Here is a 21,984-nt window from a genome sequence, read left to right on the forward strand (position 1 = left end):
ATGTGCATTCCACACTTCAGAGTAGAGGTCTGTGTCTCCTAACAGGGAGGCTCTTACAGCTGGCAGGCCAGAACACACGCACACATGCACAAGCACCCTCTAAAAGATTCCTAATGAAGCCTCGAAGACACAGATCGTGGGGGGAGCTAGCATGGGTTCCCTGGGAGGAAATGCAAAAGAAAGGGGCATACGGGCTGATGGCGATGGCTGTGAAGTGGCTCCATGCCAACTGCAACAGAGCACCATTTGGGGCTCTTCAATCTAAGACATACAAGTTGCTAATGCGGCACTTAGAGTCCCAATATCTCAATGTCAGCACCCCATCATGTTTATGGAGTGAGGCAGTTATAGAAGGCTCTAGTGCAGAGACAAAAAACCTTCGCTCAGATAATTTCATATCACTGATGTAAACTCAAGTGTATCTAACCGGTTTCTTTAAAAAGAACTGCCGGTGCGCCTGGGTGGCTCAGTCAGTTAAGCGTCCAACTCTTGATTTTGGCTCAGGTCATGATCTCAGGGTCGTGGGATCAAGGCCTGCATCCGGCTCTGCACTCAGTGAGGAATCTGCTTGAGATTCTTTTTTGTTTTTAAGATTTTATTTATTTATTCATGAGAGACGGGGGGGGGGGGGCAGAGACACAGGCAGAGGGAGAAGCAGGCTCCAGGCAGGGAGCCCGACGTGGAACTCGATCCCGAGTCTCCAGGATCACGCCGTGGACTGAAGGCGGCGCTGAACTGCTGAGCCACCAGGGCTGCCCTCTGCTTGAGATTCTCTCTCCCTCTGCTCCTCCTCCCTCCACATGTTCTAAGATCAATAAATAAGTCTTTAAAAAATTCAAAAAATTTTTTAAAGTAAAAAGAACTGCAAAAAATCAGAAATACAAAAACATACCCAGTGTAATTGTTTCATTAACCCTAGATGAACAGTAACTATTCAAGGGAGCAGCGTGCTCAGTGCATGACGCACCAGTGAAAAGAATGGGAAGAACATGTATATGGCGCTGACATTTCTCGACTGAACCCAGCAAGATGACCTGAACGAGCACCTGCGCTGGTTTGTGGGCAAGACCACCCCTTCCCCACTTCCCTGCTCTCGCCCTGACATGGCCGCACAGGCCTGACGTGCTACACGGCAGGAGCACCTCAGGAGCGCACTGCACTCAACACTTGGTTTCAGTTCCATCCCTCCTCTCAAATCTCTTAGCTCCAAACACTTGGAAACTTTTCAAGTACATGTGGAATATACTCTGAGATTCACACAAGAAAAAGCCTACAAAATAACTTGAAGTGAAATTTTATCTGAAAATAGATGGTCAAACTCAAAACTTGTGTTTCTTCAGTAGATACTCAAAAAAGGGCACGTTACAATCATCTCACTTCCTGCACCACTCAAGTCAGCACAAGTGGGACTGGAACCCCACACACTCACAGCTGTGGGTCGCGGCTTCTATAAATCTTGCCGTCCTGCTTGCTGAGGTACTGGTCGATCTCATCCTCCACCACGTTGGGAGCGCCGCAGGCCTTCAGCCCCGGGGGGGCCGACGTCTCCATTTCTGAGGAGGGTCCAGCAAGGCTCGAGGGAAACAGGAACAGCAGATCTCCATGCCTGTCAGACAACAAACACAGGGCAGGGCCTGCCTTCCTTCCTCCCACAACCTTGGCTGCACAGAAGAGCTGCTCACATGTGAGAGTCTCTGACATCCAAGAGGCAAACACCAACTTCCCTAAAAGCTGAATAACGAGGCTTCTAATTTTAAGAGACCAGAATTCTCCCTCTGCATGTCTCCTACGCTCCCTAGCATTCGAAAGGTCTCAGTGGATTCTCTGTAACCGCGACTCACTTTCTTTTACAATTGTAAAACTTCCATATGCCCGTTGGATTCCACACAGATGAGATACGGCCACAACATACACACTTGGCCTGAAGCAGGGTTCTCCCTGCTTCTCATTCTGGGCTTAGCTCCCACTTTTCCTTGTTCATTCCCTACCGTCTACTACTTAGCACCCCGACACTTCATCTACCTACTACACAGCCTTCCGCTTCTTTCTCTGCACTCCCACCCCCACACACGTGCACGCAGACATGTATGACGCTGCCTGACAAAAATGAAATTACCAAAGACATATGTTTTGCATTTGTTTTTCTCATTCAATCATACCTCACCCCAGATCCCTCCAAACATGGGGTCTGTGTCTAAGCACTGCTTCTAATGGCAGCATAGTGCTCTGCAGCCAGCCCGACTCATCACAGTTGCCAGCACCCCCACACTGACAGGCACGTGCTTGACCATCAGGTTTCTACCACCAAGAACTGCACCTGAGGAAAGGCCCAAAGACGGGCAACTGTGTGGTTTTACTTCTACAGGGCACACTTCCAGGAGTGACCCTACTACAGACAGAGGGTTTTATTTGTGAAGTCACTGATGCACTGCTTTCCAAACAGGCCGCACAATTCACAGTTCAAGCAGCAGTGTTTGATTTTCTACCATTTCCACATAAGTCATGCTCTCTCTTTTCTCACTCACACTGCTGACTCACTGCAGGACCTGGTTAGCACAGCCAGACCAATGAGACCCGAGGTGTGAGACGCTCCCACTTACAAGCGCTGGACAGAAGCGGCGTGGGCTGCACACACAGGGTCTGCAACACTAAAATCAACCCCAGTCTTGAAGGAAAAGCTGCAGCACTACCATTCGGTAAATAGCTGCCGCCAACAATATGCAAATGGAAGTGTGAAGAAGTAGCCTGCCGCAGCCCTAACCTAACAAACTGAAAGAGGACAGGCAGCAGGCCTTGAGAGCAAACACCAAAGACACAGGACACTAAGAAGCATGGCTGCTGCTCTTCCATAGGTCTGTTCTCTCTTCCCCCCTCCATAATTAAGGGGTGATAAAATTGCCTAACTGTAACTAGAGACTTGTTTCTAGCAACAGACCAGATATTCCTAAACACCCTCGAGCTATAGAACCCTTGGCTCAGCTCCTCCATCAGTTTTAACAGATTCGCTCTAAAATGTACCACGGAGGGATCCCTGGGTGGCGCAGTGGTTTGGCGCCTGCCTTTGGCTCAGGGCGCAATCCTGGAGACCCGGGATCGAATCCCATATCGGGCTCCCGGTGCATGGAGCCTGCTTCTCCCTCTGCCTATGTCTCTGCCTCTCTCTCTCTCTCTCTCTGTGACTATCATAAATAAATAAATTAATTAATTAATTAATTAATTAATTTAAAAATAAAATAAAATAAAATGTACCACGGAGCTCTAACCTAAGTAAGGAACTCCTCGTGGCCCCAAAGAGCCCACAGTACCCCAACAGGAATGGCAATACGACATTATCCTAAAGGACCCCTGAGCTTGGCTTACACACTTGTTCTCCGGGCAATAGGATGCAAGTCCATGAGGCTGCCATCCCAAAGCAGGATGCTGAGCCTCAAACACCACATAAAGCCTGATGTCTCAACAGCTGGGAAGAATTACCAGCTGAAAATAGGAACCAAGGAGGAATCTTGTCTTCCTGCACCCTCTACGCAGTAGGGAAACCAGTCCCCTCTGAGAGTCTGTAACCACAGGCCTGCTCTGCCATGCATTCGGGGTGGACTTAGGGATGCTGCTTGGCTCAGGAAGCCCAAAGACAGAAATTGACTGGAGGGAGTGCCAGGGCCACAGTGCCCCCTTGTGCCAACAGAAGCAAGTGCAAGTCCTGGCAGAAAAGTCACTGGCCTACAGCCCTCAGAGACTCCCCATGACCAATTATGAGCTCTCATCAATTATGAGCTCTCAAAAAGGGGTCACGGGATGTATAAGAGAACCAAGCACCACGCACAAGAGTGAGCAGACACAACAATAACAGAATTAAACAGCCAAGGACTTCAGATTTGGAACTGCAAGACATGGAACATAAGGTCTCCAGAATGTTCAACAGAAAGAGCACAAGCAACGAGAGGCTGCCGAAAGCGACAGGGGCTTCTGGGAAGCGAGTGGCAGTGGTCACAGATTGGGTAAATCTTCCCAAATACCCTTCGTATAGCCAAGCCAAACAACCCACAGACAGCTCTGACAACAGTGCCGCCCTGATTCCTCCTGGGGGAGACAGACCACGGATACCCTGAGACCCAAGAGGGAAGCATTATGCTTGTGACAGGTCGAGGCTGAGCCCCAGAGGAGCCCAGTGGTCCTCAGCGAAAGCCAGGGGGCAGTGTGAGAGCATCGCAGCCCCCATGAGTACCTGGAGCGAATAGCTAGGTTTGAAATCAAATCATATATTTTAAAAGCAAAAAATACAATCACTTAAAAAATAAAGCCAATTGGAGAGAAGTGATTTATTTTTTTTTAAAGATTTATTTATTTACTTATTCATGAAAGAGGCAGAGACACAGGCAGAGGGAGAAGCAGGCTCCCTGCGGAAGCCCCATGGGGGACTTGGTGTTGGATCCTGGGATCACACCCTGAGCCAAAGGCAGATGCTCGACCGCTGAGCCACCTGGGCATCCAGAGAGAAGTGATATTTAAAGAGATAATGGCCACAAATTTTGCAGACCTGATCTCCAGGTACAGGAAACACAACATCCATCAGGTAGGATTAAACAAACCAGGAATCTACACCTGGATGCACCAGACACAATCTGTAGGATCCCAACAGAAACAGAAGAACCTAAAAGCAGCCAGAGGGGGAAAAACATCACCTGCATGCAAACAGAATACAGCAGACTGAACTGCAATCACAGAAGCCAGAAGCAGTGGAGAGAAACCGACATCAAGCTCAAGGACGAGAAATCACTCCCTCCCACAGACAGGCTTCAGGGAAGACAGCCATCTCCCTCAGGTTTAGACCCAAGCTGGTCAGTAAGTATTATGACTCTCATTGGAAAGATACTCTCAAGGGTAACTCAGAAAGACATCCCCTCTAAGTGCCCTCCTTCCGTGGGATGGCTGAGCTGTCTCACCCCTCTGGGGTCCCACCCCGCTGGGACAGCACTAGTATGGCCACATTACAGCCTCATGGCTTTTTCTCAAAGGTGTCTATAGCCTCCTCTGCTTATATCTGCTATCAAAACAGTTCCAAAGCACAGAGCTATCATCTTCCACATGCTTGCCATGTGCAGGCGCCCTGCAACCTTGTGAAAGCGGCACTGCTACCTGCTTGCAGACAAGGGTGGTGGGGCCCCCTAAGGTGAAGTGACTTCCCCACGCTCAGCACCACTGACTGGTGGAGCAGGGACACAAACCACGTAACGTTCACGAGAAATGATTCTCAAGATGCCAAAAATCTTTACAAGCTACCTCACTATGCGGGGTGTAAACGACATCAATGACAATGAAAAGCTTTAGGTAATTACAGGGACAGGCGAGTGACAGGTGCCCAACAAATACTTGCTGAGGAACAAATGGATGAATGCTATAATTGCATTTTTTTTTCCTCGATGTACTAATCTGTGAAACTAAAAATGATCATACAAATTGTCAAAATATCCTAATATTCTGACTGGTAAACAGACATATGGCCAACTGCCAGCAAAGCCCCACCCAATCACCCAGCAGTGGCCACAGCAGTCCCGCGCTCTGCAGTCCAGACAGGAGTGCTCCGAGCACTCCTACTCTAGGAGTGCTACGCTACTAAGGGCTAAAATCACTGATACGAGAGCAGGTGTGTCCAGACAGGTTGGACAAGAGACCGCAAACTTCTGTAAAGAGCCAAATGGCAAATACTCTCGGCTTTGCAGGCAATACTGTCTATGTCACAATCGCTCAGGTCTACCCTTGCAGCAAGAACACACACAAACGAACAATGTGGTCGGGCTCCAGCTAAGCTACAAGAACCAGGCAGCGGCTGCAGGAAAAGGTCTTTAGGTCTTAGAAATGCCACTGACATGACTGACCACCTCAGAGGAGCTCAAGGGGGTCACACCACCAAGAAATACAGTGTGGGAAATGGCCGTTCCTACCCAGCAAGCCGTCCCAAGGCAGAACGGCACAGAGCCCCGTTCAAGGTCCCTCCATGCAGAGGGAGCTGAGTGTGCAGCTACACACACACCCCGAACCCATAACTCTCTCCTCGGTGACACACGTCACAGTCTGCGAGTGGGTCAGCTCAGACAAGAGGAGCAGCACACTATGATTGCTGACTACCTCATAAGAAACACGGTGGCATCAACAGGCGGGGGGGGGAGTCAGCAGACCCCCACGGTTATTCCCCCTCCCCTTGTCATCCCTCCATAGCACTTACTGGATTTTGAGCAGACTGAGGGATTTGGTGGACGATGCTGTTATCTCTCCAGTCTTGTTTCTATTGATGTAAACTGAGAAGCCATTATTTTGGAAGCCAAACTCCTTTGCAACCTAAGACAAGACCCAAACAACAGAGATTTAAAAAAATATTTGATGGGATCCCTGGGTGGCGCAGTGGTTTGGCGCCTGCCTTTGGCCCAGGGCGCGATCCTGGAGACCCGGGATCGAGTCCCACGTCGGGCTCCCGGTGCATGGAGCCTGCTTCTCCCTCTGCCTGTGTCTCTGCCCCCCCCCTCTCTCTGTGACTATCATAAATAAATAAATAATTAATTTAAAAAAATTGAGTATCACTACTCTGGTCACATATTAGAACAATACTCACTAAATTTAGCAACTACTCAGAAACCAAATTTCTCTTGTGATTTTGCTCTCCTGTGAGAAAATGTGTACTGTCCACATAGACGTCAAGTAAAATGAGCAAAGTGTCCAAAGAGGAGCAAAGCTCTGTGTAAATGATAAGACTAAGGGATCCCTGGGTGGCTCAGTGGTTTGGCGCCGGCCTTTGGCTCAGGATCCTGGAGACCCGGAATCGAGTCTCTCATCAGGCTCCCTGCAAGGAGCCTGCTTCTCCCTCCACCTGTGTCTCTGCCTCTCTGTGTGTCTCTCATGAATAAATAAATAAAATCTTTAAAAAAATAATGGTAAGACTATAGGACACATTTAAGAGTTTGAGGCAAGCAAAAGACACGGCTATAGCTATATGTGGAAAGTTTAATTTCTACTTTTGAAATCAATTGTAAAAACCTAATTCCTTTTTTAAAAAAGATTTAAAAAAAAAATAAAAATAAATAAATAAAAATAAAAAAGATTTTATTGGGATCCCTGGGTGGCTCAGCTGTTTGGCGCCTGCCTTTGGCCCAGGGCGTGATCCTGGAGTCCCAGGATCGAGTCCCACATCGGGCTCCCGGCATGGAGCCTGCTTCTCCCTCCTCCTTTGTCTCTGCACCTCTCTGTCTCTATGTCTATCATAAATCAATAAATAAATCTTAAAATATAAAATAAAATAAAATAAAAAAGATTTTATTTATTTATTCATGAGACACAGAGAGACAGAGGCAGAGACACAGGCAGAGGGAGAAGCAGGATCCATGCAGGGAGCCCAATGCAGGACGCAATCCCGGAGCTCCAGGATTACACTCTGAGCTGAAGGCAGGCGCTCAACCACTGAGCCACCCAGGTGTCCCGTGAAAACCCAATTCCAACTTCGAAACCTAAGAAAAGAAAAACAGAAGTGAAGAATGGTGCCACCAAGTCAGTTCCAACAACGAGTACCCGCGCCAGGCACTACACCAGGTGCTCAGAACACTCACTTGCTCATTCCACAAACAGTAAGCAGTCCCCTGTGCCACATCCACTCTGGGTGCTCAGAACACAACAGTCAATAAAAACAGTCAAGATTCCTCCACCCAGGACCTCAGCATCAGGTAGGGGAGAGAAAGCTACCAGATGAGAACCACAGGCACGAGTCAGCTGTAAGCAAGAAAGAAACAGAGAAGCATGGGAGAGGCCACTCTGGACAGGACAGAGAAAGCTTCTGAGGAGGAGACTAAGGCTGCTACTCATCCAGCTGAGAAAGAATAGCGCAGTCAAGAGAGCAAGCACAAAGGCCAAGAGGCAGGAAGAAGTTGGGAAGAGAGAGGCCAATAAGGCCAGAGCCCAGCAGGCAGGCAGGAAACTGTAAGAGAGGAGAACGGCGAGCTAGACGGGGCCGGCATGCAGGACCACGAGGGTTAGGGAGTCTGCATTCCAGCCCAGGAGCCCTGGAAGCCACAGGAGCTGACGGCAGAGAGTGGTCAAGCCACGAGGCTTCCTTCTCATCCACACACTCAGCTGAAGGTGGGAAGATGAGACAGGAGTCAGCTGTCCAGCCTAGAGGAGATGGTCTCAGCCAACCAGAACAGCAGAGGTGGAAGGAGGAGCACACCTGGCTATTATCAACAAACAGCCCTTGCTAATGGCTGGGATGAGGGGCAGAGTGGAGCAGGGCAAAGAGGGACATCAGTGTGGTATTTAGACTTCTGGCTTGAGAAGCAAGGGGAAGGCCACAGCTGTAAGGAAGCACAGAAGAGGGTAGGTGGTGGTGCCTCGCACCCTGGGGAAGGCACCAGCAGGCAGTTATTAGCACGTGAGCCTGGGGCCAGGAGAGGAGTCCAAGTGGTTGGTTGTTCAACATTCAGGGGTCAGAGGCAAACACATGAAGAGACAGGGAGTCTCGGTAGAGAAACAAACAATAAAATAGAATCAAAGGGAAATTCTACAACAGAAAACAATAACTGAGGGGCACCTGGGTGGCTCAGCAGTGGAGCGTCTGCCTTTGGCTCAGGGCGTAACCCCGGAATCTGGAGCCCACATCAGGCTCCCTGCATGGAGCCTGCTTCTCCCCCTGCCTGTATCTCTGCCTCTCTCTCTGTGTCTCTCAAGAATAAATAAATAAAATTAAAAAAAAAATTTAAAAAAGAAGAAGAAAGAAAGAAAAACAAGAACTGAAATAGAGAACACCAGACAGGCTTATCAGCAGAGAGGAAATGCAAAGTCATCGACCAGAAAAAGATAAAGGACGAGAACCTGCAATCTGAAGACAGAGATTTGAAAGAAAAATGAAGAGAACCTTAAGAATTCCTAGGACAATATGTAATGATCCTAAAGAAAAAAAATAAGGCTAGGACTGAAAAGTATTTGAAGAACGAATGTGGAAAACCTCCAGTGCGATGACAAACACAGACTAACAAATCAGGAAGTTCAGCAGCCCCCAGCAGGATACATAAAAAACCCAATCCCTCAGGGCATGCTTCACAGTCAAAGCGCTGACAGCCAGAGACTGATGGGGACCAGAATACAGTGGAATGACACCTTCAAAGTGCTGAGAGGGAATAAAAATCTGGCAACTCAGAATTCTGTATTGGGCAAAAATACCCTTTGGATACAAAGGCAAAACTGAAAACATTTCCAGGCCTGTGTCGCCAGCAAACCTCCACTTCAGTAAATGCCAGGAGATGCTCAATCTGCAGGCCAAGGAAGGCGACACCAGATCACATCAGACCCAAAGACAACACGGGAAGGACACATAAGGCAGAGAGCAGGACAGCAAGAGCTCTGAACTACATACAACCTGAAACTATCACATTAAAGGTCCTGTGATTGGTTTTTTTTTTTTTTTATTTATTTATGATAGTCACAGAGAAAGAGAGAAAGGCAGAGACACAGGCAGAGGGAGAAGCAGGCTCCATGCACCGGGAGCCCGACGTGGGATTCGATCCCGGGTCTCCAGGATCGCGCCCTGGGCCAAAGGCAGGCGCCAAACCGCTGCGCCACCCAGGGATCCCCTGTGATTGGTTTTTAAAGGAGAACTGCATTGGGGCAGCCCAGGTGGTTCAGGGGCGGCCTTCCGCCCAGGGCGTGATTGGAGACACAGGATCGAGAACCACGTCGGGCTCCCTGCATGGAGCTTGCTTCTCCCTCTGCCTGTGTCTCTGCCTCTCTCTTTCTCTGTCTCTCATGAATGAATAAATAAAATCTTAAAAAAAAAACAAAAAACAAAAAACCTGCAGTCAACTATACTTGAATAAGTAATTAATAAGTAAATAGAAAAATTAAATGAAGGGCGGGGGGGCAAGGGGAACTGCCATGAGAATCCTGAGAGACAACACAGGTCAGGGATGAGATTGGAAAGAGGCGATGCGTGTTTCCCCGAGTCAACCAAATACAATTTACGCCTACTTCTACCTGTTGCTTTTCAGCTATGGTTGATTTCTCCTTTAATATAGAATTATTAAAAATGATAATAATAATATGGAATTATTGATAAAACCCACAATTTATTCACTATGAGAAATAAAGAGTTGCTTTAAAAAAAAAAAAAGCTGTGTCTCTCGTGAATAAATAAATACAATCTTAAATAAAAAAGGATTTTATGTATCCATGCACAAGAGACACACAGAGAGAGGCAGAGACACACAGGCAGAGGGAGAAGCAGGCTCCATGCAGGGAGCCCAAGGTATGACCAATCCCAGCATTCTGGGATCATGCCCTGAGCCAAAGGCAGACACACAACCACTGAGCCACCCAGGGGTCCCTCCTACTGATTTAAATGAACGGATTACAAGTAACTCCACCTTGTCATTCTGAAATTCTCAAAGAGACAATAAAAAATGGTCCGTAAGGATCCCTGGGTGGCGCAGCGGTTTAGCGCCTGCCTTTGGCCCAGGGCGCGATCCTGGAGACCCGGGATCGAATCCCATGTCGGGCTCCCAGTGCATGGAGCCTGCTTCTCCCTCTGCCTGTGTCTCTGCCTCTCTCTCTCTCTCTCTCTCTCTGTGTGTGTGTGTGTGACTATCATAAATAAGTAAAAATAAAAATTAAAAAATTGTCCTTAAAACACACATTTGAGGCACTTGGCTGGCTCAGTTGGTGGAATGTGTTTGTAACTCCTGATCTTGGGGTCATGGGTCCGGGCCCCACAATGAGTGTAGAGATTTCTTTAAATTTTTTTAAAATATGTTTTAAAAAAAAATTTAATAAATAAAAATAAATAAGATTTTATAGCAGATGAACTTATAGTATTTGATACTTTTTTTTTTCCCAAACTAAAATAGGCATTAATAAAGCATCAGCAAATTAAGACCACAAAATCTGTATTCCCAACTGCAAAAAAAAATTAAGGTTAAAGACTAAAAATAATGTCTTTTTCTCTGAAATAGCTCAGATAGAAGCTGAAACCAACCAATTGTGGCATTTCAGCTATTATGCAAACACATCGTGTTTTCCTGTACCCCAAGCCCTGCAAGCTATATCCAAAAATGAGAAAGCTATCACCAGAAGTGTGAGCTTCATGAAAGCTACCACAACATTCCCAGGATGAAAAGGAGTTTCCAAAATGGGACAGGGGTTATTGTCGGGCCAGCCCTTTTATAAGTCTCCTGGGACAACATGACCAGAGTTTTATGCTTCCCATGAGGACTGATACAGCTGTTTGTTTGTTTAAGATTTGTTTATTGGGGCACCTGGGCGGCTCAGTCAGTTGGGTGTCTGCCTTTAGCTCAAGTCATAATCTCAGTGTCCTGGGATTGAATCTCACATCAGGCTCCTTGCTCAATGGGGAGCTTTGTTTCTGCCTCTGCCACTCCCTCTACTTGTGCTCTCTTTCTTGCTTACTCTTTCTCAAATAAATGAATAAAACCTTTAAAAAAAAAATTTATCCAAGAGAGCACATGCACATGTATGCACACGAGGGGTGGGGTAGAGGGAGAGAGAGAATCTCAAGCAGACTCCAAGCTGAGCACGGAGCCCAACACGGGGCTCCATCTCACGACCCTGAGATCATGACCTGAGCCAAACCAAGAGCCATCCAGGCGCCCCCAGATGCATTTTCAAATGACAACAAGCACGAGTACTTCCAGTCGAATCCCACTTTTGAGATACAGAAATACATGTATTACTTTTTTTATGCTCCTCCTGTGAACATAACTGCTTCTATGAACTTTTGAGTTCTTTAAAGAACATAAATCTAAAGGACACTGACCATTCAAAAAAATATATTAGCAGTCTCGTAAGATCATTAAAATCTTAAAAATGGGGGCACCTAGGTGGCACAGTTGCTTAAGCGTCCAATTCTTCATTTCAGCTCAGGTCATGACGTAACGGTTGGAAGATGGAGCCCTGAGTCGAGCTTCATGCTTACCAGAGTCTACTTATGATTCTCTCCATCTCAAAAAAAAAAAAAAAAAAAAAGGTTCTCTCCATCTCCTTCTGCCTCCCCCAGCCCCACGCTCACACGCTCCCTCTCAAATAATTAAATAGTTCTCTCCATCTCAAAAAAAAAAAAAAAAAAAGGTTCTCTCCATCTCCTTCTGCCTCCCCCAGCCCCACGCTCACACGCTCCCTCTCAAATAATTAAATAGATTTTAAAAATCTTAAAAATGTCATACTCATACCTGAGGTAAACTTTATGCATAACTGTTGTAATAAGATCAGAAACATGGGCAGCCTGGGTGGCTCAGGGCTTAGCACTGCCTTCAGCCCAGGGCATGATCCTAGAGACCTGGGATCGAGTCCCATGTCGGGTTCCCTGCATGGAGCGCCTGCTTCTCCCTCTGCCTGTGTCTCTCATGAATAAACAGTCTTAAGGGGAAAAAAAAAAAAAAAAAAAAAAAGACCAGAAACAGAGTCTGGAGTGAAATTAATACTTATAATTGAAGGTAACAAAAAAGAATACACAGCATTATTCCATTCATGTTCAAAACAGGCAAAACTACAATTTAGGGTTTAGGAATGCACGCTGAGGAGGCACAACACAGAAAAAGGGGGGAGCCATCCTCATCACATCAGGAGGGGGTAAGACAGTGGGGAAGCTAACATACTCTGGAGCACGGGCAGTGCCCTCCCTGACCTAAGTGTTTGCTTCACCATCAGTCATTTGGCATTTTTCAGGCATTTCTTAGTATGTACTTCACTTGGTGGTAAAACAAACAAAACAAAATATAAATTAAATATAAGGAGAAAGGGGCAGCCCTGGTGGCTTAGTGGTTTAGCGCCGCCTTCAGCCCAGGGCATGATCCTGGAGACCCGGGGTAGAGTCTGTGTCGGGCTCCCTGCATGGAGCCTGCCTCTCTCTCTGTGTCTCTAATGAATACATAAAATCTTTAAAATATATATATACATATATATATACACATATAAGGAAAAAAGACAAGGTCACAGACTGCTGAGGTCAACTGGGACAGAGCCATTCAGTAGCCTGAGCAGGGGAGCAACAGCAGCAACCCAACAGAGTGAGCTGAGGAAGGAGCACTGCTGAGCAGGACAGCCGAAGAACCTGCCTGAGAAGGGCTTATGGTCTGATAAGCCACAGAATGAGCAGCATCAGATGGTCTCCCAAGAACCAGCAGCTCTAAATTTCTATGAGATATCCTCCATGTCACCCATCTCTTCATACTTGCAAATAGGAATTCCTTAGAGGGCATAATGCCACATGTTAAAGCAGGGTCAAGGCTATCAAATGTAGGGACAGCAAGCTGGAGCCAGCAATGTTCACAGTGGTCAGCACACAAGTCTGTGAGGAACAGGAAACCCACTTATGCACGTATGCACAGCCAAATTACTAATTATTGAAGATGAGTAGGATCCACTTCATAAGATACTGAAGTGGTCATTCACAAAGACACAAATTAGGACGGTAGTTACCAAGGACTGGGGCCCAGGAAAAAAGGGGAGCTGTTGTTTAATGCATACAGTTTCAGATCTGCAAGACGAAAAAGTTCTGGAAATAGATGGTAGTTATGACTGCATAATATGAACGTACTTAACACTACTGAACTGTACACTTAAAAATGATTTAGACGGGGGGCACCTGGCTAGCTCAGTTGGAGGAACATGCAACTCTCGATCTCAGGGTTGTTGAGTTCAAGCCCCACAGTGGGAATAGAGATTACTTAAAAATAGGGTTAGATGGGATGCCTGGGTGGCTCAGCAGTTGGATGCCTGCCTTTGGCTCACGTTGCGATCCCGGGATCTGGCATCAAGTTCCACATCAGGCTCCCTGCATGGAGCCTGGTTCTCCCTCTGCCTGTGTCTCTGCCTCTCTCTCTCTCGCAGTCTGTGTCTTTCATGAATAAATAAATAAATCTTAAAAAAAAAAAAAATTGGGTTAGATGACAAATTTTATGTTACACATTTTTCTTAAAGATTTTAAGTAATTTCTATACCTAACATGGGGCTCGTACCCACAACCCTGAGATTAAGAGTCACAAACACTACTGACACCTAGCCTGGCACCCTTCTTAGGTGTTATTTATTTTTTTGAAAAAGAGAGAGCATGGAAAGTGCAAGTGATCCAGTGGGGCGAGGCGGCTGAGGGAAAGGGAGAGAATCTAAAGCTGACTCCAGACCCAGCACAGAGCCTGACTCATGACCTGAGCCAAAATCAAGAATCAGATGCTTGGGATCCCTGGGTGGCACAGCGGTTTGGTGCCTGCCTTTGGCCTGGGGCGTGATCCTGGAGACCCGGGATCGAATCCCACGTCGGGCTCCCGGTGCATGGAGCCTGCTTCTCCCTCTGCCTGTGTCTCTGCCTCTCTCTCTCTCTCTCTCTCTCTCTCTCTATCATAAATAAATAAAAAATTTAAAAAAAAATTAAAAAAAAAAAGAATCAGATGCTTAACCTAATGAGACCCAAGCCCCACTGTTATGTGATTTTTTTTTAAGATTTTATGTTTTTTTTTAAGTAAAAAAAAAAAAAAAAGATTTTATTTTTTTGAGAGAAAGAAAGAAAACAAGCAGTGGGGAGGGGAAAAGGGAGAGAAAGGGAGAAGCAGACTCCCTGCTGAGCAGGAAGCCCTATGGGGGGCTCAATCCCAGGAACTAGAGATCACAGCCTGAGCTGAAGGCAGACACTAAACTGAGCCACCCAGGTGCCCCTGTTAAGTGTTATTTTTAAACACAAATTTTAAGAAGATATAAATATATTTATTGACATAAAACCATTACTTAACCTATTGTCAAGTGAAAAAAAAAAAACAGGTAACAAATTATACTATAATGTAATTTGTAACAACCTTGGAATGGATGCATCTTAGGAACAATGTGTTATAATTCTTGCCTGTGGGGCAGCAGGGCATACAGGTGACTGCCTGGACTCATGTAAACCTGTCGTCATCCACGTAGTATGGTTGAATAGCTGTTATCCCTCAACATTTCTGTCAAACAAGCCATTTAATGATCAATCAAGGAAAAGACAGGACTTTTGATTGTCAAGTCCTAATAAGACAAGAGAGAAATCTAGCCCAAAGCACCTACAGAACAGGTGTTGACAGCTGGCCCTGATCTCCTGACAGTGCAAATGATGACCCTTTACAGGGAGACGTGGACATCGACAACTGAATCAAAAAATGTTCAAAAGGGCCAGACTCTGAATGTGACACTGTAGTAAGATGTACCTAATTAATTTCACTCAAGTTTTCCTTCTTATGGATGCATAACACGTGATTAAAATATTTCCAAGTAAGTCTGAAAAAACACTTTACGTGGGGCACCTGGGTGCCTCAGTGGGATAAGCATCTGCCTTCGGCTCAGGTCATGGGTCCTGAAATAGAGCCCTGTGTCAGGCTCCCTGCTCAAAGGGAGTCTGCTTCTACCTCTGCACCTCCCCCTGCTCATGCTCTTGCTCGCTCTCTCCCTCTCTCTCTCTCTCAAATAAATACATATTTTTTAAAAAAACACTTTATGCATGATTCCGGGGTCCTGGGATTGAGTCCTGCATCAGGTCCCTATGGGGAGCCTGCTTCTCCCTCTGCGTCTCTCATGAATAAATAAATAAATTCTTTAAAAAAATAAGAAAGGGGATCCCTTTCTTAGGGTGGCGCAGCGGTTTGGCGCCTGCCTTTGGCCCAGGGCGCAATCCTGGAGACCTGGGATCGAGTCCCACATCGGGCTCCCGGTGCATGAGCCTGCTTCTCCCTCTGCTTGTGTCTCTGCCTCTCTCTCTCTATCAGTGTGACTGTCATAAATAAATAAAAATTAAAAAAAAAGTTTAAAAAAAAAGCATGTGCATTAAAAAAAATAATAAGAAAAAGCACTTTATGTAAGTATAAAATTTAAATGACAAAGGAGAGCAAATGTGAAAGCATTTTTTTCTTTGATACATAAATGTTTCTTCTTAAACTCAAAAATGTCATAGATTGGATGAAATACACCAATAAATAGTACAGCACAATCCCATTCTGGTAAAAGTCCATGTGTGTAAGTGTGCGTGTGCTAAAGACATGCCATGTTAACAGTTGCCTTGGAATAGTAAAATTTCAAGTGATTCTTACTTGCTTCTTTACACTTTTCTGAATTGTTTAAGCTTTTTATAACTAAGGCATATTATCCTTATAATCAGAAGAATTTTCATTTGAGGGGAAACATTTCAGAGTAGTAAACCATGTTTGTTTTTGAGTATTCCAAAGAAAATCTCTCCTAAGCAGTAATTACTGTGCTGGTGATGGCTGTAGGGACCAAGAGGTCAAAACTAAACTACACCCCCCAACCCCAACCGTCCCAGTGACTGGCTCTCATTCCGTGTCTCCCTGTACAAGGCAACCAGGACGCATTCAGTGGGAAATCCAAGCATTTCAGGAATACTACTGAAGCATATAAAAGTGAGAATTATAATGTTATGTTCTTAGGTTTCTCTGAAACCTTCTGAATTTAACCTGTTTGACTACTCTACATTTGGTATCAAGCACAAAAGCCTTAAGTTAAAAACAAAACCATAAAAAAAAATTTAAAATAAAATAAAATAAAAAATAAAAAATAAATAAATAAATAAATAAAAACAAAATCATAGGGATCCCTGGGTGGCACAGCGGTTTGGTGCCTGCCTTTGGCCCAGGGTGCAATCCTGGGGACCTGGGATCGAGTCCCACGTCGGGCTCCCGGTGCGTGGAGCCTGCTTCTCCCTCTGCCTGTGTCTCTGCCTCTCTCTCTGTGTGTGTGTGACTATCATTAAAAAAAAAAAAAAAAAAAAATCATATTCCTACATGGTTACTACAAATTTAAGAAATTTTCCTACCAGAGAAAAGAAATTTCCACAAAGGCTCAGAGAAAACAATAGAACTGCGTGCACCTCTTAGGCCTGGAGTTTATCCACACAATTGTCTAGGCAATAGCCACTTAATGCTTAATTTCTGCCTCGGATGATCTCTGGTGAATTCCAACATGTACCATACCTAGCACCATCTCTAGGAGCAAGCTGGTGTCAGTTGCTACTCAAAGGGCAAAGAACAGAAAATTACAAAAAAAAAAAAAAAAAAAAAATTTAAGATTTTATTTATTTACTCATGAGAGAGAGAGAGAGAGAGAGAGGCAGTGACACAGGCAGAGGGAGAAGCAGGCTCCCTGATGTAGGACTCCACCCCGGAACTCTGGGATCATGCCCTGAGCCGAAGGCAGATGCTCAACCACTGAGCCACACACAGGCATCCCGGAAATAACAAATTTCTTAGATTCAGAGACCCTCCTCTCTGGTGTCTATTGCACCTAATTCTTTTTTCTTTTATTCTTATAAATATGGCCCCACAAGCAGTGCTATGGCAATTATGACAGCAATTATCATTTAGGAACCAAATTTCCCAAATGAGTATTATGGCTTCACTAACAGATCACAACCTAGTGATCCTCAGCAAATCTCTTTACTCACTAGGCCATCAGTTTCCACCACTGTGAAAATAAAAAGATTAGACTCCACAACACCTAGGATTCCCTCTGGCTCCAACAATCTATAACCCCACAGCTTTTATATGCTTACGAAAATGAGAAACAACACTTATTATTACAAACGTAACACCCGTTTGCAACAGTCAACATAAAAAAATGTAAAATGTAAAAAATGTAAAATGTAAAAAATGTAAAAAGTAAATGTAAAAAGTACATTTACTTTTTACATTTAAAAAAAAAGTAAAAAGTAAAAGTCGACAAAATTTTTCAAGCCATACAGTCTCTGTCACAACTACTCAACTCTGTTGTAGGAGCTCAGAAACAACCAGACAACAAAGAAACCAGTGAGTGTGTTCCAATAACACTTTATTTACAAAAACAGGGGCACCTGGATGACTGAGTCAGTTAAGCAACCAACTCTTGGTTTCAGCTCAAGTCATGATCTCAGAGTCATGAGACTGAGCCCCAGCATTGGCTCTGCACTCATCTTAAGAAGACTCTCACTCCCTCTCCCTCTGCCCCTTGCCCGCCCTGCATGTATGGCTAAGGAAACAAAATCTTCAAAAAAAAGAAAAGAAAAGGTGGTCAGGGAAATGCAATCTGTATGTCAAGGGAAAAAAGAATAGGAGGTCATCCCATGAGCCATAGTTTGCTGACCTCTTGTATGAAGTATAAAGCAAAAGCCGCTCTCCTTAGTGAGGCTCTCCTCCTCTCTTAAAAAACTACCCTTTTTAAGTCTGGCTGTGCTCTTTTATATTATATTCTGTACTCACACACCAGATCTGTATATGTGGCTCTCGTTCTCTTTCTTTCTTTAAGATTTATTTATTAGAGAGAGAGAAATGGACACACATAAGAAGAGGGGAAAAGGAGAGAAGCAGACTCCCTGCTAAGCAGGGAGCCCGACTCAGGGTTCAATTTCAGGATCCTAAGATCATGACCTGAGCTGACCAAGAATAGGCCACTTAAGGTGCACCCTGTGGCTCTAATTTTCTAAAAGTAAAGTGGGATTGGGACACCTGGGTGACTCAGTCAGTTAAGCATCTGCCTTTGGCTCAGATTGTGATCCGGGGGTCCTGGGATAAAACCCTGCATTGGGCTCCCTACTCAGTGGGAAGACTGCTTCGGCCTCTCCTCCATGCTTGTGCTCTCTCGCGCTGCCCGCCCCCCCCCCCCGCCTCGCTCTCTCTAATAAATAAATAAAATCTTAAAAAAAAAAAAAAGAATAAAATGGAATTATTCTATATTTAACAATTCTCCTTTGATGGACAACTCAAGTCTTTGACTCTAATTTTTTCCGATTTCTCACCCTCCTGAACTACTTCAACACATGCCTTCAGACCCTTGGTCCCACAGCTGTAAGCCAGGGTCAATTGTGACGCAATCCGACCCTGGATCAATCCAGTCATGACAGAGGAGAACAATGCAAGAGACTGAAGTAGAGAGTGGGCAGGAACAGAGACTGAGGAGAAGAGGAAAGGTAGAGATGGAAGGGAGTAACAGCGGAGGGTAACAATGCAAACACCCAAGCCACAGCTACCTTTTTCAAAAATGCTGCAGCTGTTTCTCTCTTTGTGGCTGTGATCCGCTTCACTCCGTCTGGGGACTGGACACGAATTATCTGTCACAAATGAAACAAGGTGGTTACTGCACAGACTAGTAAGTTCCTGACCTATTACTAAGACTAACATCTGAGGTCTTTCAGCAGCTGGGTCACCGAAACTTAGAGCCAAGCCTCGCCCTTTCCCATGGAACACCCAAGCAGCAGCAGAGGTATGAGATTCATCACCATACGTGAAGAGACTACCGCCCCGCCTCTCAACTCCAGGTCATTTCACTCAGAAAAAATTTTAACCAAATCTACAAGAAATATATGTGAAACACTTAAATTTTCTCTTCAGATTTACAAAAACAACACAACAGCAAAAAATTAAAAAAAAAAATATTCATGAATCATGAACGACTGGGCTCTTTACAAAAGATCTCACTTTGGGGGCACCTGGCTCAGTCAGTGAACCACCCAACTCTGGATCTCAGGGCTGTGAGTTCAAGTTCCATACTGGGTATAGAAATTACTTTAAAGATAAATAAATAAATAAAAATTTTAAACACAACTAAAAATAAAAAAGATCTCACTTTGTTCTAGAATCGATATGCAAAAATTAGAATGATCTAAAAGAATCATAGGATAGCTTCTCATTTATTTTTAATAGAAAAACTAAAAGAAAAGAAATAAAGGTGTTTAACATCGTGATAAATGTAGCAGGGTTTTATAAACTTTTTTTTTAAGATTTTATTTATTTATTCCTGAGACACAGAGAGAGGCAGAGACACAGAGGGAGAAGCAGGCTCCATGCAGGGAGTCCAATGCAGGGACTCGATCCCAGGACCCCAGGATCACGACCTAAGCCGAAGGCAGACACTCAACCACTGAGTCACCCAGGTGTCCCTACATATTTTTATGGCAAGCCTGTAGCAATCGGCAGGCCTGGAACACTGCATGGAGAGCCTCCCATTCCACCTGGATTTTCATGCAGGTCAAAGTCCTTGGGAAGGTGAGTTCCTATGCCTGGTCCACTAGGCAAGTTCCTACTGTCAGGGAGCAAGAAAAGGATCGCCCAGCAACACCCTGCAAACAGATGGACCAGGCTCCAACACCTGAGGGGTGGGAGGAAAGAAAGGCAGCAACATACCATCAAGTACTCGTGGTGGCTTCTCAGCAATTACTGCACTGTACACTATACCAAAAACAACACTTAAAAAAAAAACAAAACAAAAAAGCCTCTATGCGTGAAAAATGTCACAAGCTATTGATTTAAAAAAAGATTTTCGGTGGGGCACCTGGCTTGCTCAGTCAGTGGAACCTGAAACTCCTGGCCTTAGAATTGTGGGTTCAAGCCCCACGTTGAATGTAGAGATTATGTAAAAATAAAACCTTAAAAGAACAGAATCCAAAAAAAAAAATTTCACTGACACACAAAAGCTCTTGATCCACTGTCTGCTTTTATCAAACAAGATTAATCTAGATTTTCCTAAATTAGTTTGAATTTCTCATTTTCTACTAACTTTCATTGGACTGAAAAGGCTTTGCTCTGATACTGTTCTCAAGATTCTATTTTGAATAATCCTTAGAAATCCCAATTGTTAAGGCATAAAGTATCTTTTCTGCTTTTTTTTTTTTTTTAAGATTTTACTTATTTAATCATGAGAGACACAGAGAGAGAGGCACAGACACAGGCAGAGGGAGAAGCAGGCTCCATGCAGGGAGCCCGACTTGGGACTCGATCCCAGGACTCCAGGATCACGCCCTGGGCTGAAGGCAGGCACTAAACCGCTGAGCCACCCGGGCTGCCCTTCTTTTCGCTTCTTAACTACATCTGCTTAACTTTCTCACTCATCAGTGAGGAACACAAATACAAATTCTTCTTTTACCCTTCTCTCTGGATTCGACACCTAGAAAAACGTCTTCGTCGCACACAGCACGGGCACTCCCCACGTAATCCATTTCTGAAATCTGTGTCCCACACTGCGGCACATTTAACGAGAGCTCGGCTTCTCTGTGGGAGATTTTGTGACCCTTCCCTTGTTCACTTGGGAACAAGAGCCTGACACTCCACTCCTTGAGGAGTTAAAGGTCCAGGTTTCCCAGGTTTCCGGAGGGTTCTAAAGCTTAAGAAATCATCCTGTTTGAGGATCTGCAACAGGGCATAGCAGCCCTGGTTTGTCGACTGAATCCAAGATTTACCTACGTATAAACATGGTTTGTACTGAGGTGAGTTCTCGCCTGGTGTCTGACACGGGCTACAGCATAAAAAAACACTCCAAGACCTGGCAACACGGACACGTAGCCTCCTGGTGACTTGGGTTTCGCTACTTATAAGAAAATGAGCCCAGAATACTTCTTGGCATCATAAAAATCAGTTACCGGCAGACAATCTCTCCTACAGAAGAATTCGAGGACAGCCAATGCTGTCAGTAAGCACCTCGCCTTGTATACTTACGAGCGGAAAAACAGCCTTTTCTAAAACAACTCATTGGTCTGTGGCTACTTGAATTAAAAGTATTACAGCGGGGAATCCCTGAGTGGCTCCGCGGTTTAGCGCCTGCCTTTGGCCCAGGGTGTGATCCTGGAGTCCCGGGATCGAATCCCGTGTCGGGCTCCCGGTGCATGGAGCCTGCTTCTCCCTCTGCCTGTGTCTCTGCCTCTCTCTCTGTGTGTGTCCTTCATGAATAAATAAATAAAGTCTTTAAAAAAAAAGAAAGTTGGGATCCCTGGGTGGCACAGTGGTTTAGCACCTGCCTTTGGCCCAGGGTGCGATCCTGGAGACCTGGGATCGAGTCCCACGTCGGGCTCCCGGTGCATGGATCCTGCTTCTCCCTCTGTCTATGCCTCTGCCCCTCTCTCTCTGTGTGACTATCATAAATAAAAAATAAAAAATTAAAAAAAAAAAGAAAGTATTACAGCAAAGGCCCCCCCCCGGGGGGGGGGTGCTCAGCGGTTGGGCATCTGCC

At 45.3% G+C, this 21,984-nt stretch overlaps 1 protein-coding gene across 1 annotated transcript in view; it reads right to left on the reverse strand.

Annotated features, from left to right (window-relative positions):
• The window catches only part of NPLOC4 (NPL4 homolog, ubiquitin recognition factor), a 65,512-nt gene that overhangs the window by 42,334 nt on the left and 1,194 nt on the right, over positions 1-21,984 (reverse strand). Inside the window, exons 2-4 of the mRNA XM_055315597.1 lie at positions 19,013-19,093; positions 6,221-6,333; positions 1,430-1,606 (exon numbers count right to left, since the gene is read on the reverse strand). Coding sequence (XP_055171572.1) covers positions 1,430-1,606; positions 6,221-6,333; positions 19,013-19,093 — 371 coding nt within the window. The remainder of the gene's footprint in view (positions 1-1,429; positions 1,607-6,220; positions 6,334-19,012; positions 19,094-21,984) is intronic.

Source organism: Nyctereutes procyonoides, unplaced genomic scaffold, assembly GCF_905146905.1.
Source record: "Nyctereutes procyonoides isolate TBG_1078 unplaced genomic scaffold, NYPRO_anot_genome, whole genome shotgun sequence".
NCBI classification, from domain to species: domain Eukaryota; kingdom Metazoa; phylum Chordata; class Mammalia; order Carnivora; family Canidae; genus Nyctereutes; species Nyctereutes procyonoides.